At 48.9% G+C, this 14,399-nt stretch overlaps 1 protein-coding gene across 4 annotated transcripts in view; it reads right to left on the reverse strand.

The window, feature by feature from the left end:
* Positions 1–219: 219 nt before the first annotated feature.
* ZFYVE26 (zinc finger FYVE-type containing 26) overlaps positions 220–14,399 on the reverse strand; it is a 64,632-nt gene continuing 50,452 nt past the window's right edge. For 2 of the 4 annotated variants that reach the window (XM_081229435.1, XM_081229434.1), the window contains exons 36-42: positions 10,140–10,337; positions 9,272–9,471; positions 8,348–8,489; positions 7,985–8,044; positions 6,466–6,648; positions 5,305–5,349; positions 220–2,614 (exon numbers count right to left, since the gene is read on the reverse strand). In XM_081229435.1, the coding sequence (XP_081085561.1) occupies positions 2,411–2,614; positions 5,305–5,349; positions 6,466–6,648; positions 7,985–8,044; positions 8,348–8,489; positions 9,272–9,471; positions 10,140–10,337 (1,032 nt within the window). In that variant the 3' untranslated portion in view covers positions 220–2,410. Of the gene's footprint in view, positions 2,615–2,759; positions 2,958–3,012; positions 4,418–5,304; positions 5,350–6,465; positions 6,649–7,984; positions 8,045–8,347; positions 8,490–9,271; positions 9,472–10,139; positions 10,338–14,399 lie in introns of those variants that run through there. The other 2 variants (XM_081229436.1, XM_081229437.1) reach the window with 2 other exon arrangements.

Here is a 14,399-nt window from a genome sequence, read left to right on the forward strand (position 1 = left end):
AGTACACTAATAGTTTTTAACATATTAGGAATCTTGAGATAAATCCTAACCAGAGTCCTGAGTTATGATGGGAATCATTTAGAGAAGTTCAGGAGTTGAAGGCCATCTCACGTTCCCCACTCACCTTTTCTCTCCACACAGAACACAAGGCATGAAGGAAGGGAAGGATAAGAGCAAGACAGCACAAAGAAGCCATGAAGCCAAGAACTTGTAGGACAGACACTTTATTAAGACTTGCTTGCAGTAAAACATTCAACTCTTTGACGTGTCCATTAGTTTATTTTCTTTTTTGCCGGAGACCACAGCCTGATGCCGAAAAGCCTTTAGCCTCATCTTACGTCAGTCTAGTCAATGGCTGCCTGTTTTATAGTTCAGCTAATTGAGAGTCAGGAAAATCTGGTCTTAACATCCCAAATTAAGGGCTGTAAGATTTGCAACCCATTTATATAAAGTGCTTATGTTCAGTGCAAAAAGGGCGGACTCAGAAGGGCAAGCAGATGCCAGGAAATGATGTCTTTTCTGGGAGACAGATGCATTCTATGACTCAAAGCCACTTGTCACTTCTCCATAAAGGGGTCTAGTATTTTCTTTTCAGTCTCTCTCCTCTCTAAGAGGACCAAAACTTCGAATCTGACAGATGCTCTTACAGTTGTTTACTATTCAAAAAAACCTGGTTCAGAGGGAAATCCACAGGGTTTCTAAGCACCAGAGACAGTGACTTTGGCCTCTAGCTCCCGTTTCTCCCAGCAGCAAACGTGAGATCAACAGGCTGCGCTCTGGCTGGTGGGAGGCTCGCAGCTGCGGAGCCTTCCCCACACCCCTCATTTGCAACTCCAAGCCGAGGACTACGGCAGACCTTTCCCGAAACGCTGTCGGCGGGAAGACAGGCCGATGCTTAGTAAAAGAGCACTTCACCTCGCTGCCCAACGGGACATGACCTATCTCACCATCCCCTTGTTTAAGTCTTCTTTTTTAAAACTACATTTATTTATTGATGGCTGAGTTGGGTCTTTGTTGCTGTGCACGGGTTTTCTCTAGCTGGGGCGAGCGGGGGCTACTCTTGGTCGCGGTGCACGGCTTCTCATTGCGGTGGCTTCTCTTGTTGCAGAGCACGGGCTCTAGGCGTGCAGGCTTCAGGAGTTGTGGCTCGCGGGCTCTAGAGTGCAGGCTCAGTAGCTGTGGCGCACAGGCTTAGCTGCTCCGCGGCATGTGGGATCTTCCCGGACCAGGGCTCGAACCTGTGTTCCCTGCATTGGCAGGAGGATTCTTAACCACGGAGCCACCAGGGAAGCCCCCCTTGTTTAATTCTTGTCCACTGGCCCAACTTCAAAGTGAACTCGTGACTCCCTTTGTTAAGACAAAGAAGTGTACTGCCTTCTCAATGACCTTGGGTCTCTGCATGTCCATCCTTCTGTTCCGAAGACACTGAAGAGAAGCAGTAGGGAAGAGGAAGTGATTTCCTAACCAATTTAAGGGGCACATACAGGAAGGACTGTAACTCAAACAGGCAAAGTCTAGCCATTCAGTTCCAGGGTCTTGGCTACTGTTTCTCTCCCCAGACTCTCAAAGAGGAAGCTACTTTCTCTCACTTTGCATCAGGCATATTGACAAAAGCCAGTTCTTTGCTTGTAAACAACCCTCCTGCAATCCTGTTTGGAGAGGTTCCCTTTTCTCTCCCTGTGGATAAACGTCATGGCACCCCTCCTGCCCATGTGTAGGGCTCCAGACCCCATCACGTGTACAGGTAGCCACAGTTTTCAGATGCCAGCACCCGAGGACTCTTCTATTCAGACCACCTTCCAAAGATTCATGGTAACTCTTGCGCTTGTGAGAGGAGAGACACTCAGAATGGTTTTATACCACAGGAAGCAACTGCCCTAAAGCCATCTCTGAATTTGGGGAAGGGAAGGAGGGAAAAAGAGGAAATCCTTTTGATGCTGCTCTATAATTCTCTGTTAAAACCCTTCTAGTCACGAGGAGCTACTGGAACGTCTCCACACAGAGGGAACTCTGTACAAACAGGATGAACCCGGGTTAAGAATCAAAAACGCGGGGAAGGTTTTCAGACAGGCAGAAGTCTCAAGTAAAGTGCCTCTTTGCAGTGGGGGGAGAGTTTCAGTTGTTCAGAAATGCTTGGGCGTAAACATGAGCGCAAAGAGCGTGCACACCCACACACTCACTCTGAGGTAGAAAGAACTGGCCATCTCCAGACGAACACAGACTCCACAGTTTTACAGAAACATGGCACTTGCGTGAAAGGTCCTGTCTTTGCCCAGGATGGCAAGTCGGGTCCAATTCCAGCTCTTTCCCACCTGGGGTGGAGCCAGGGAAGTCCCGTCCCACAGGAGGAAAGAGCTGGAAGCATGCCCATCACTCCCCTCCCACAGCTGTCAGGCCCCACAGCCCAGGGTCACTTCCTGGAGCCCGAGCCGTGGGCACCCCGGCTGTGGCTTGTCAGAAGCCACTGGGAACAGATGTCTTGCACTACTGCGTCCCCACTGCTCTTGGCGGCCTGCTGCACCTGCTGGACGAGGACCGCGGCCCGTGAGTGTTCTTGCTTCACGGCGATCAAGTAGGCAGAACGCAGCTTGCAACACGTCAGGTAGGCCTGAACCTGCCAGTTGGGTGTAAGAAACAGTGGGAAGGAAACCGTCACTGACAAGTCACCAACAGGCACACAGAGAGCTCATGCAGATGAGATACCACTTCTCACCTACCAATCAATAATTGGGTTCTTGGGCTTCCCTGGTGGCACAGTGGTTGAGAATCTGCCTGCCAATGCCGGGGACGCGGGTTCGAGCCCTGGTCTGGGAAGATCCCACATGCCACGGAGCAACTGGGTCCGTGAGCCACAACTACTGAGCCTGCGCAACTGGAGGCTGTGCTCCGCAACAAGAGAGGCCACGACGGTGAGGGGCCCGCGTACCGCGATGAAGAGTGGCCCCCGCTCGCCGCAACTAGAGAAAGCCCTCGCACAGAAACGAAGACCCAACACAGCCAATAATAAATAAATAAATAAATAAATAAATAAATAAATTAGTTAATTAAAAAGAAAAAGATACTCTGTCAAAACAGATTAGAGGCTATTAGGGAAAAAAATAATTGGGTTCTTGCCTTTTATTACACTACGGCCACTCTTTAAATATTACACTGTGTTATTTTATAGTGTAAAAAGTTAATACAAATAAGCTAAGAATTTCAAAAAGAAGAAGGTAGGCAGGCAGAGTCTGGCCTCTAACCACTCCCTCCAAGGCCCTCCTCACTCTCCTGGGCTCTCCAGCTTCCTCCTGGCCTCACTGCCGACAAACTGTGGTTTTGTAGTTATTTGGCCGATGATTTGATTGATGACTGCCTCCTTGGCTAGGACGGCAGGAATAGTGTCTGCTTTTTCTAACAATTCCTGGTGCCTAGCACAGTGTCTGGCATACAGGTGTTCAATGAATATGCATGAAGTGAATGAGTGAATGAATGAGCCATCATACCTCCCCCCTACAATGGGCACACAGAGCCCCTTTCTCTGTTTTCTGTTTCTGACCTGCTGAAGTAAAAATCTTTTAACAGGAAATGTTGGTAAGAAAACGCACACAATTAGAAAATCTCTAAATAAGGCGTGACCCCAGGTTGATCTGACTTGCAGTTTGGCACAGAGGCAGCTCAGTTTCCTACATTCAGGACACCTTCCAGCTCAGGAATGCCCAGCTGGGTGGAGACGAGAGCCCCTGCCTTCCCTGGTCACCACCTCACCAGCACCTCCCTGGTTAGCCAGGGTTCCAGGCCAGCGAACAGCAAGGCCCAGGTGAGTTGCCTCAGAGCTCCCGCCAGCAGCTGCCTTTCTGCCGCGACAGTCCTTCTGGTGGTTGGAGGGGACTCTTCTCTCTTGATGTTTCAATGCTCCATCTTCTTTTTTTACCTTGGTCACTGAAGTCTTCCTTTCCTAAGCTCATTTATAGATAATCGCCTACAGCTAAAAGACATGTTCTGACATGTCTGAGCTCACTGAAGTGATCAAGTCCTGCAGTATGGTTATCTACCTGCTGCCCTAGGACATTCGCTTCACCCAGGCCCTCAGGTCCGCTTGGTACCAGTGTACGTTAAACAGAATATCACAAGTTGGCAGGCAAAATTCCTACCTAGAGGAGGAGGGCATTTTCCCAGAAAGTCTGGCATAGAAACTGAACGAAGCTGTTTTTTGGCAAGATCCTGTGACCTGAGATCACGTAAGTGTGTTAGAACAGCTGCTGTCAGAAAAAAACTGAAAAAGTAATAACGACGGTATAGCTTTCAGTGTCCATCTTTCCCAGGCACAAAGTCTCTGTCCTACAGAGCAGGAGGATCACTGAAGGCTTGGAAAAGAACCATAGTCGGAGAATCAAGAAACCTGGGTGTCTGGCCTGGCTGTCGGGTTCTCATTTTGGTTCTAGAAAAGTAATTTTCCACATTTCAGGATGTCAGAATTCCATCCTTTCCACAGGATCTCATCAGGTTGTTGCAGAATTAAGTGAAGAAATGTTAAGAACAGCTTCTCCCTAACCTCAAATGAAAAATGCCCTGCAAATTCAGTCCAGGGATTAGCAATACCGCCCTGGGGGGGCAGCAATGTGGTTGCGTAAGAAGCTGTTTGCCTAACATTAGTTTTCTTCACAAGGGACTCAGCTGCCAGATCATTCTGCTGCTAGTGGCCAGGGCAGGCTGGCTTGGCTTTCTCCTGCCTCTCTTGGCCTGTGGGCCTTCCTCCAGATGGCAGGTGGATTGAACCTGCGGTGAGCTACAAACAGGAGCAGCTGGCATGCTTCACAAAGGTTCACCGATTTCCTACTCAACAGGAAGAGCTTGCAGGCCCCAGGGGCAAGGCCTGTTCTGGAGACTGAGGCACCAATAGACATTGTTGGTCAAAGGGTTGGGTGGGTTTTTTCTTTACTGTAGAGGGTACACTTGTTCCTCCAGGATAAAGAGATGCCTGCTCACTCTGAGAACCTCATGCAGTGAGTCCATCTGAAGATGAAAGTGAGGATTTCCTAGGGCTCTGAGAGAAAACCTCCATAGGAAATGGAGAGTTGAGAGCAGCCTAGGACATGTGTGTCTTGGGGGATAAAGAAATGGGAGGGCAAAGGCTCAGTGGTCAGGTTTCTCACGTTCCCCACCTATTCCCTCCCGTCTACGCCCCTATCTGGGTCTCAGCCCCACCTCTGATAACAAAGAGGCTGAGATACAGGTTGAATGGTAGCGAGCAAAGGATAAAGGTGAAAAGGCAAGTCCAAAGTGCTGTCCCCGAGCACTACTAGGTGTAGGGACAGTTCTGCTCACCTTGCTGTCATCACTGTGCATCGCCTGGATCAGGCCCTCCAGCTCCTGCGCAGAACAGAGACACAGTAGTCACGAGATGAAGGGGTCCCCAGCGTGGGAGCCGGGGCCCCACCCAGCCTCAGCCCAGCCGTTCTGACTTAGGGTGGGGATGCCTGCCTGACCCTTCTCTACAAACTCATCTCCTGGGAATTCCCAGGCGGTCCAAAGGTTAGGACCCCATGCTTTCACTGCCGAGGGCCCGGGTTCAATAGCTGGTCGGGGAACTAAGATCCCACAAAGCCGCGTGGCAAGGCCAAAAACCCCACAAAAACCAAACTCAACTCCTGCTATAAGAGCAACAGAGGAAAGCTAATGATATCGCTAAGCTTGGGAATCTGAGAAGCAACAGCAAACAAGAGGCCTGTCCTTGGCCTTCAGTAGAGGATGTGGGGCTTCCTTGGTGGCACAGTGGTTAAGAATCTGCCTACGCATGCAGGGAACACGGGTTTGAGCCCTGGTCTGGGAGGATCCCACATGCTGCGGAGCAACTAAGCCCGTGCGCCACAACTACTGAGCCTGCACTCTACAGCCTGCGAGCCATAACTACTGAAGCCCGCACACCTAGAGCCCGTGCTCTGCAACAAGAGAAGCCACCGCAGTGAGAAGCCCGTGCACCGCAAAGTAGGGCAGCCCCGGCTCGCCACAACCAGAGAAAAACCCACGTGCAGCAACAAAGACCCAACGCAGCCAAAACTAAAATAAATAAAATAAATTTATTAAAAAAAAAAAGAAAGGATGTGGCTTTGTTCACCCCACTAGAAAGCCATCGGGGGACAGTTTTGCAGGCGACATGCTTCAAAGGCCACCTGCAGGCCCACGATGACCTCCTCTACAATCACAGGGAGAAACTCAACTGTGTCGGTCCGCAGACACTTCCGGGTGCCAACAGCATCAGACAATGGGAAGCTGGGGGACGGCCTCTGGATTTGGTGGTTATCACCATGAATTTTCTTTCCAGGGAAGGGTTGATTAGTGAGGCCATCATTACAGAGGCGTCAGAAAGACAAAGGGATCTTGTAGAGTTTCAGGTACAGTAAGTATATGGGGAAAATTAAAATAAAGAGGGGGATGTGAAGACACTGAAATAGACAGAGGAGCTGAGAGGTCTGGGGGTGGGCGCACCTGGGGTGGAATTCTCTTGAATGCTTCCAAGCAGCTGAGGAGAATGGTGTCCCTGTCACTTTGGGCTGCCATGCCTGACTCGCTGACACATTTGAGCAGCTGTCGTATCTCACTGTACTTCTCCCTCTCCACCAACTGCCGGGCGGCTTTGCAGTAGGTTGCGGCAGCGTCCAGCTGGAAGTCCTAGAACAGAACATGGGGTGATGGGTGTAGGGAGGCAGGGATGCCAATGGCGGGAAGGAAGGTGACATTTATAGAGCTCCCATTGGGCTTGGGGTAGACAAGACTGTAGTCCCAGTAGAGAACATACATAAACAACCAGCAAAAAGTTCTTCTTTTGGAGTTCGGCAGACATTTAGGAAGCATCCATAAAAATCGTAACTTTGATATCTACACCGGTACATCTCACTTGCTGCCATGTCACTTTCTGAAAATATTCTAATCAAATGCCCAAGACCAGTTCATTCTCTCTCTAACGAGTCACCTTTCTCTTGGAAAATGGATGTTGGGGGCTGATATTGGCTGCCCTGGACACTTGGTGCTCTGTTAAGAGATGCCTTGGTGTTAGAAACAGACCAGTTCACCAAAAGACTGATTTGCTAGAAACTACCAAATAAACATTTTGTTGCCTTGGGGTCTTTGTTCAACATGGAAAATGGTGGGAAGAAAGAAATCTGTCAGATTGTTTGTTGTCTTTTTTTTTTTTTTTTCCTTTTCTTTTTTTTTGCGGTACGCAGGCCTCTCACTGTTGTGGCCTCTCCCTTTGCGGAGCACAGGCTCCGGACGCGCAGGCTCAGCGGCCATGGCTCACGGGCCCAGCTGCTCCGCGGCATGTGGGATCCTCCTGGACCAGGGCACGAACCCATGTCCCCTGCATCGGCAGGCGGACTCTCAACCACTGCGCCACCAGGGAAGCCCCCGTTTGTTGTCTTTGATCATTTAGACGCACACTGCGTGAAGACTGTGTCTGCCTGGAGGGTGATGGGCCCCAGCGTGCCTGCGTGTCACTGTGTGGTGAGGAGTGGTCTGGCTTTTCATGGTTTTGGCGCCCTGCTCCATCCTCTGCTCCAGTGCCACAGCTGTATCCGTGTCCTTGTATCACAAGCAACAGAAAATGTAGGCCTCGAGCCGGCTCCTGGGCAGTAGGATGGAGGGGCAGCTCTTGCTGCCAGTGGCCCCTCCCCCTGACTAGGACCCCTGCACCTCAGCCCCTCTGCCACCTCCTCCAGCCACGCTCCCCCGCAATGAGGACAGCTGTGTGGAACTCTCCTAGACCTCGTTTCGGGTAGTTATTTGATAGCTTTCGATGAACTCGTCATTGGTTGCTTGGCTTTTGGCAAAGTGGCCTACGGTCTTGAATTTGACCCAGTTCTGTAACAGCCCTCTTGTTGATTTCATCCTTGATGTACGTGTAAATCTGCTTTCCTTGGGATAAAAATTTTCTGAAGAATGATCTCTCACAGAACTGTGGTCATGTGCTGATCGCCCTCGGTATAATCCTGAGTAATCTGAGTCATACCTGCAGAACACGGAATGCAATTCCAAAACCATCTTCTACATTTTTCCCTCCTAGCATGACCTGAAAATGAGAGGGAAACATGCTTAAAGAAGCAAGAATTACTGGAGCAGCCCCTCAATTAAGAACGAGGCCCTCATTCATTCATTTATTCAACAAATATTTGTGGAGACTCTACTGAGTGCAGGCACTAGCGATACAAGGGTAATCAAACCGGACTCGATCTCCAGCCTTCCCGGGGCTCTCATTCCATCGGGGAGGCAGCCATCAAAAGAATGACTGAAATGACGATAACTAGACAATGACACGTGTGATAGGCGCTCTGAGAGAGAACAGCCTGCTGGAGGTCTGACACATCGTGCATACCTTGCAGGCAACATCCATTTTCATGTGGTTGTTTCCAAACAGGGTTGGCAGAGGCAAGGGGGTGATCTGAGAGGTCCCAGCACTTTCGCAGCGATGTAAGAACCTGGTCACTTCCATCTGCAGCTGAAGTGTGTTCATGTGCCTACGGTGACAGGAGATGCACAGTCTAGCCTCAGGAGGGGCCTCAGGAGTAACTAGGGCCAGGTGACTGAGAAATCATAATAGGATGGCAACGGAAAAGGCAGAAGAAAGGATGTGGGGGGGGGAAAGAGATCCAAAATACCCTCTGAGCAGTTACGACAAGGCGAAAGCAGCTGATGAGTGTTTATGGAGCACGGTGTGCTACTAACAACGAAAGTGGTTGAGAGAGACATGAACCCTGCCCTCCAGAGTGCAGAGGCTAGAGGAGAGGTGGATAACGAACAGACACGTCAAGTATCTAGCGATTGGGACTGTGAAGGAATAAACGGTAGCGGTGGAGCATTTACTCCAGATGTTGTGTTCTCAGCAAAAAGGATGAGAGGAGGGAAGGACTTGGGGTGCTGAGGAACCCCCTGGAGGCCAGGGTGCCTGATGCGCCACAAGAAAGGAGAGAGTAGCATGAGGTAAGGTGGAGATGCAGGCAGGGGCCACATCACCCAGGACCTCTTTTGCCTCTTGTAAGGGGGAGGGGCTTAGTCTGACTGTCACATGTGATCCCAGTCCCCGCCCCTCCCCTACTTCCCTCTTCTCCTACAGGCTCCTCTGGCGGCTTTCCAGGCTTGTACTGGACAGTGTCATACAGCAATGATTCCTGTTAGGTGTGGGCATGTATGTGTTTGTTTCCCCAGAGTTCAGAGATGGGCAAGAGGAGCTGCATCAACGACAGACCCTCGGTTCCAGCCTTTCTGCCCCGCCCCAACTGTTCCCTGAACCCCAAGTTACCTTGACACATCAGCTGCCGTCATCTTCTTTCGGAAGAAGGTGGTTTTCTTCCTTCCAGTACGGCGGGAGGTTTCTTGGAGGTAGATCTTCAGGTGGTCCTTGGCCTTAAGCAGCCAAGAGAGCTTCTCTCCCAGCTCCGTATATGTCTTTGCTTTGTGACTGAAGAACCGAATACAGGTCATGGCGGCCCGGATGTGGTCCTGGAAGAGGAAAATGAATGTTCAGATCAAAGGAGGTTTGGAGGGTGGGGGTGTGAGGAGAACTCTGATCTGACTTCCCCCCATGAAGCCTGGCTGCCAGCACCCTTTCCCTCAGAGGCCCAAGAGATCCGAAAGTGAACTGACGGGCTGGGACCTTAGGTAGGATGTTATTCCACCACAAAAGAGATCTTTAAAAAGGAGACTTCTGATTCTCCATTTGACTTGCCTTCACTTTCACTCTGGCGTTGAATAAGCCAATTTCTCTGTGATTTAGTGTTGGCCACCCTCAGACAGATCGGAAGAAACATGATCCCTCTCCTTTCATGCATCTTCTCTAAAAACACTTACTTCTCCTTCATTCCTTATGAATTCTGCATTCATGCCCCATGTTTATCTTGAAACTACCATATCCCTCTTGTTTATCTTTACATTCCCTGAATTCTGAAGAGTGCTATTACTGACAAGATTAAAGTCTGCCTCTTTAGGATGAGAATGGAAATCCTGATATCATGTAAGAATGCTAGAGAGTAACATGGATTTGCTGTAGGCTTAGTCAAGGAGCAAGACCAGGAACAAAAACGACAGGCTTGTTCCCTCATCCTGCACAGTCTCCCCACGTGACAGGCCAACAGGGACAGAGGTAGAAGGCAGGATGGGGCTGCTGTTACCTTCATAAACTGCTGAAGCTCATACAGAATGTGGTAATAGTTCTTCTTCTGTAAATGGTGGCAGGCGGCAATCAAGTACTTGCCCCAGCTTTCCAAGGTCGGATCAATAGATTCTAGCAAGTTTTCTAAAACGTGCAGCTTCCCACTTTTATAGCTTGGCTGGAAAATGCCTTCTATGAAGATTTCTGGGGGACTCTCCTGGAGCAGGGCAAAGCAAAAAGTCAGAAGTCTTGAGCCTGGTCCTGGCACTGTCTGGGCCCCATTCGGAGCTTCCTTCCACTCACAGCCCTTCAGCATCCTCCCACAGCGGTGCGGCTTATCTTGTTGCACATCACAGATAGAACCCTTTGAGAATCCTGCTCGGGTGACTGCTCCCCTTCTCTCCTTCTCCGTACAGAAAAGCCCCTTGACAGAGTTATCTGCACCCCCTGTCTCCAGTTCCTCTCCGGTGACTGTCTCCTGAACTCACTCACATCTAGCTTTTGCACCTATAACTCCATTGCAACTGCCCCTGAGGTCACCAATGACCTCTATGTTGTTAAATCTAAAATTCTTAGTCCTTGTTTTCCACCTGCTCTGTCAACAGCTTTTGATACAGCTGATGGCTTCTTCCTTGAAAATTTTTCTTTATTTGGCCCCCAGGATACCACCCCCACCAGGTTTTCTTTCTACTTCTCTGGCTACGCCTTCTCAGTCTCCTTCGCTGATTCCTCCTAATCTCTCCAGGGCTTAGGAGGGAGCTGTTCTCTTTTCTTTCTTTTTTGGCTGCGTTGGGTTTTTTGGCTGCGCGTGGGCTTTCTCTCTAGTTGCGGCGAGCGCGGTCTACTCTTTGACGGGTGCGCGGGCTTCTCATTGTGGTGGCTTCTCTTGTTGTGGAGCATGGGCTCTAGGCGTGCAGGCTTCAGTAGTTGCAGCACCTGGGCTCAGTACTGGTGCCTCGCATAGGCTTAGTTGCTCCGTGGCATGTGGGATCTTCCCGGACCAGGGATTGAACCCGTGTCCCCTGCATGGGCAGGTGGATTCTTAACCGCTGCACCACCAGAGAAGTCCCTGTCCTCTTTTCTTTACTCACTCTTTTGATTCCGTAAGTCTTAGGGCTTTAAATTTATCTATCTGCTGATTGTGTCTAAATCTCTATTCCCAGCCTGTTTATTCTTTCTGAACTCCAGAATTGTATACCTAACTTATACCCAACTGCCGACACAAAAAGTCCTCTTTGGTATCTAGAGAACAATACATATTGATATAAAACTGCACTCCTGATTGTTTCTTCCCAATCTGCTCTTTCTGCAGTCTTCCCCTTCTCAGATGGCAATTTTGTTCTTCTATTTGTTCAGGCCAAAAACCTTAGCCATCTTTTTCTTACACCACAACATAAAAGTCATTAGCAAATTCTATTGGCTCCACCTCAAAATACATACAGAATCTGTATGTAGCTGACCACTTCTCACCACCTCCCTGTACCATCCTGGTCCAAGTCATCATTACCACTTGCCCGGAGGATGGCAATGGCCTCCTCCCTGGTCTACCATCTTCCACTCCTGCCTCTTTTTTGACTAATGCCAACCAATCAACCTGAGTGATGCAGTTAAAACATAAGTCAGATCATGTTACTTCTCTGCTCAGAATCTTCCAATGGTTTTCCTTCTCAGTCAGCACAAAGCCCAAGTCCTCATAATGTCTACAAGGCTCTATATGATCTAGGCCCTGTTAGCTTTCTGACCTTATCTGCTACCACCCTTTCCCCAGCTTACTCTGCTCAAGCTGCCCTGGCCTTTGCCCTTGCTACTCCCTCCACCTGGACCGTGCTTCCTCCACAATCTGCACAGTTCATTCCCCACCTACTTTAGGCCTTTACTCAGATGTCATCTGTCCTGGGCACCCTGTCTAAAATTACACAATCCGTCCCTTCCCTCTCCCCCACTTTACTCTTCTTATTAATCATCACCTACACTATATATCTTATTTACCTTGTTTATTGTCTCTCTCCCTACTATAATGTAAGTTTTATAGAGCAACTATTTTTGTCTGCCTTTTTTTTTCTTCACTGTTGTGAGGAATAGTCCTTGGCTATTTAATAACTATTTCTTCGATGAATTAATAAATGATAAATATCATAGACCAACTCATCAGGAAAGTGCAAACACATACTAATCTGCTCACTTCTGAAGTTCATCTGTGGTTCAGAGACCGTGAGTCATAAACCCCCATTCCACAGTCATAGAAAAGAAAACCATTTGGCCATCCAACCCCTTAAGAACTTCCATTTTGGGACCTCCCTGGTGGCACAGTGGTTAAGAATCCGGCCGCCAATGCAGGGGACACGGGTTCAATCCCTGGTCCAGGAAGATCCCACATGCCGCGGAGTAACTAAGCCTGTATGCCACAACTACTGAGCCTGCGCTCTAGAGCCTGCGAGCCACAACTACTGAAGACCTCATGCCTAGAGCCCGTGCTCCACAACAAGAGAAGCCATCGCAATGAGAAGCCCGCTCGCTGCAACGAAGAGTAGCCCCCGTTCTCCGCAACTAGAGAAAGCCTGCGTGCAGCAACGAAAGGAAGACCCAACACAGCCAAAAAAAAAAAAGAACTTCCATTTCATCCATTCACCTATCCACTCATTCATTCATAACTGGCACCAGGCCAGATGCTTGAAGACACCAGGTAAGGTAAATATGGGCCTTCTCGCTCCAGATGCGAAGACACAATTGTAAACAAATAGTTGCAATCCAGTGGGATAAATGCAATAACAGAGTTATGTTCTAGGTATAGTGATGGTTTATAGGAAGAGGTGAATGCTCAATACAGAGGGTCTGGAAGGATAAACAGGAGTTTCCAAGAAAACAAGGAGGGGCAGGGCATTACAGGTACGGGGAAACAGCAATGCAGACTCATGGAAGTAAGAAAGGACATGGTACAATCAGGAAAATTTAAGTAATTTGGCAAGTCTGGAATATAGAGCATAGATAGGATTTGCAGTGAAAATAAACTGGAGAAATAAGGGGGCCTGATACTACTGTTGGGTCCTGCATTCATGCTAAGGAATTTGGACTTCATCTTGTGGCCACGAGGATCCACCGAAGGCCTTTTAGAGAGAGGAATAACATGAATTAAGAATAACATAAATAACATGTACTATGTTTTAGAGAGCTCACTCTGGGGCAGTGTGGTGGGTAAGGGGTGAAAAGGCAGGGAATGAGGCTAGAAACACCACATCTTCCATGCTCTAGGCATTTGGTCCTAGTTTTCACAATGTTTTTTTCTGTCGTTCTCCACCTGCTTGAGAAGGTAAGATACTTCAGTTCAAGGGTAGTTGTGATTACAGGAGATAAAAAGTAGCCTTCTTTCCTAGCTCTGACTAATGTAAAGCAGGAGCAATGCTGTCGTCAGCTTATACCAAAATAAGTAAGTAAGCAGCTTAACCCTCTGGAGTGGTCATCAGTTAGAAGAAACAGAACTGGGTGAGGTGAAGTAGCTTTACCTCAAAACTCTTTTGGAAACTGAGGAAAAGGAAACAGGTTAGCAATTAAATGCCAAATAATATAACTTTTACAATATTCTTGACACCCGGTTAAGACACAGTAGCTAAGGCAGTAGTGAAAACATTTCCCTTTCGCTGTCCTGTAGGGGTATCGTTACCACGACCCTGTACTGTTGACCCACTTGGAGAAATCCTAGAAGATACGCCTATTTGTAAACTTTCAATGGCTGTCATTTTGGATGAAGGCAGCAGATTGGAATTAAAGCATACCTCAAGCTCCCTTAATTTTATATGAAATTTGGTAGTAATCAGTCAATTCCTCAGAAAAATTTCATGGGACTTTCGGATAAAAAAGAGAAGGCCAGGGCTTCCCTGGTGGCGCAGTGGTTGAGAATCTGCCTGCTAATGCAGGGGACACGGGTTCGAGCCCTGGTCTGGGAAGATCCCACATGCCACGGAGCAACTGGGCCCGTGAGCCACAATTGCTGAGCCTGTGCGTCTGGAGCCTGTGCTCCGCAACAAGAGAGGCCCGCGCACCGCGATGAAGAGTGACCCCCACTTGCCACGACTGGGGGAAGCCCTAGCACAGAAACAAAGACCCAACACAGCAAAAATAAATAAATTAATTAATTAAAAAAAAAGAGAAGGCCAAAGAGTCAAGGTGAAACAGAGTCCTGACTTGGCTTAACAATGGCTCCAAAGAAATAATGCACTTCAGGGGTGCCTTTGCCCCCGGTGGGAGGAGGGCAGAGGATGTCAGAGGAAAAAAAGGAGGGCAC

This window comes from Mesoplodon bidens (genome assembly GCF_964165515.1).
Source record: "Mesoplodon bidens genome assembly, chromosome: 3".
In the NCBI taxonomy this organism is placed as follows: Eukaryota; Metazoa; Chordata; class Mammalia; order Artiodactyla; family Ziphiidae; genus Mesoplodon; species Mesoplodon bidens.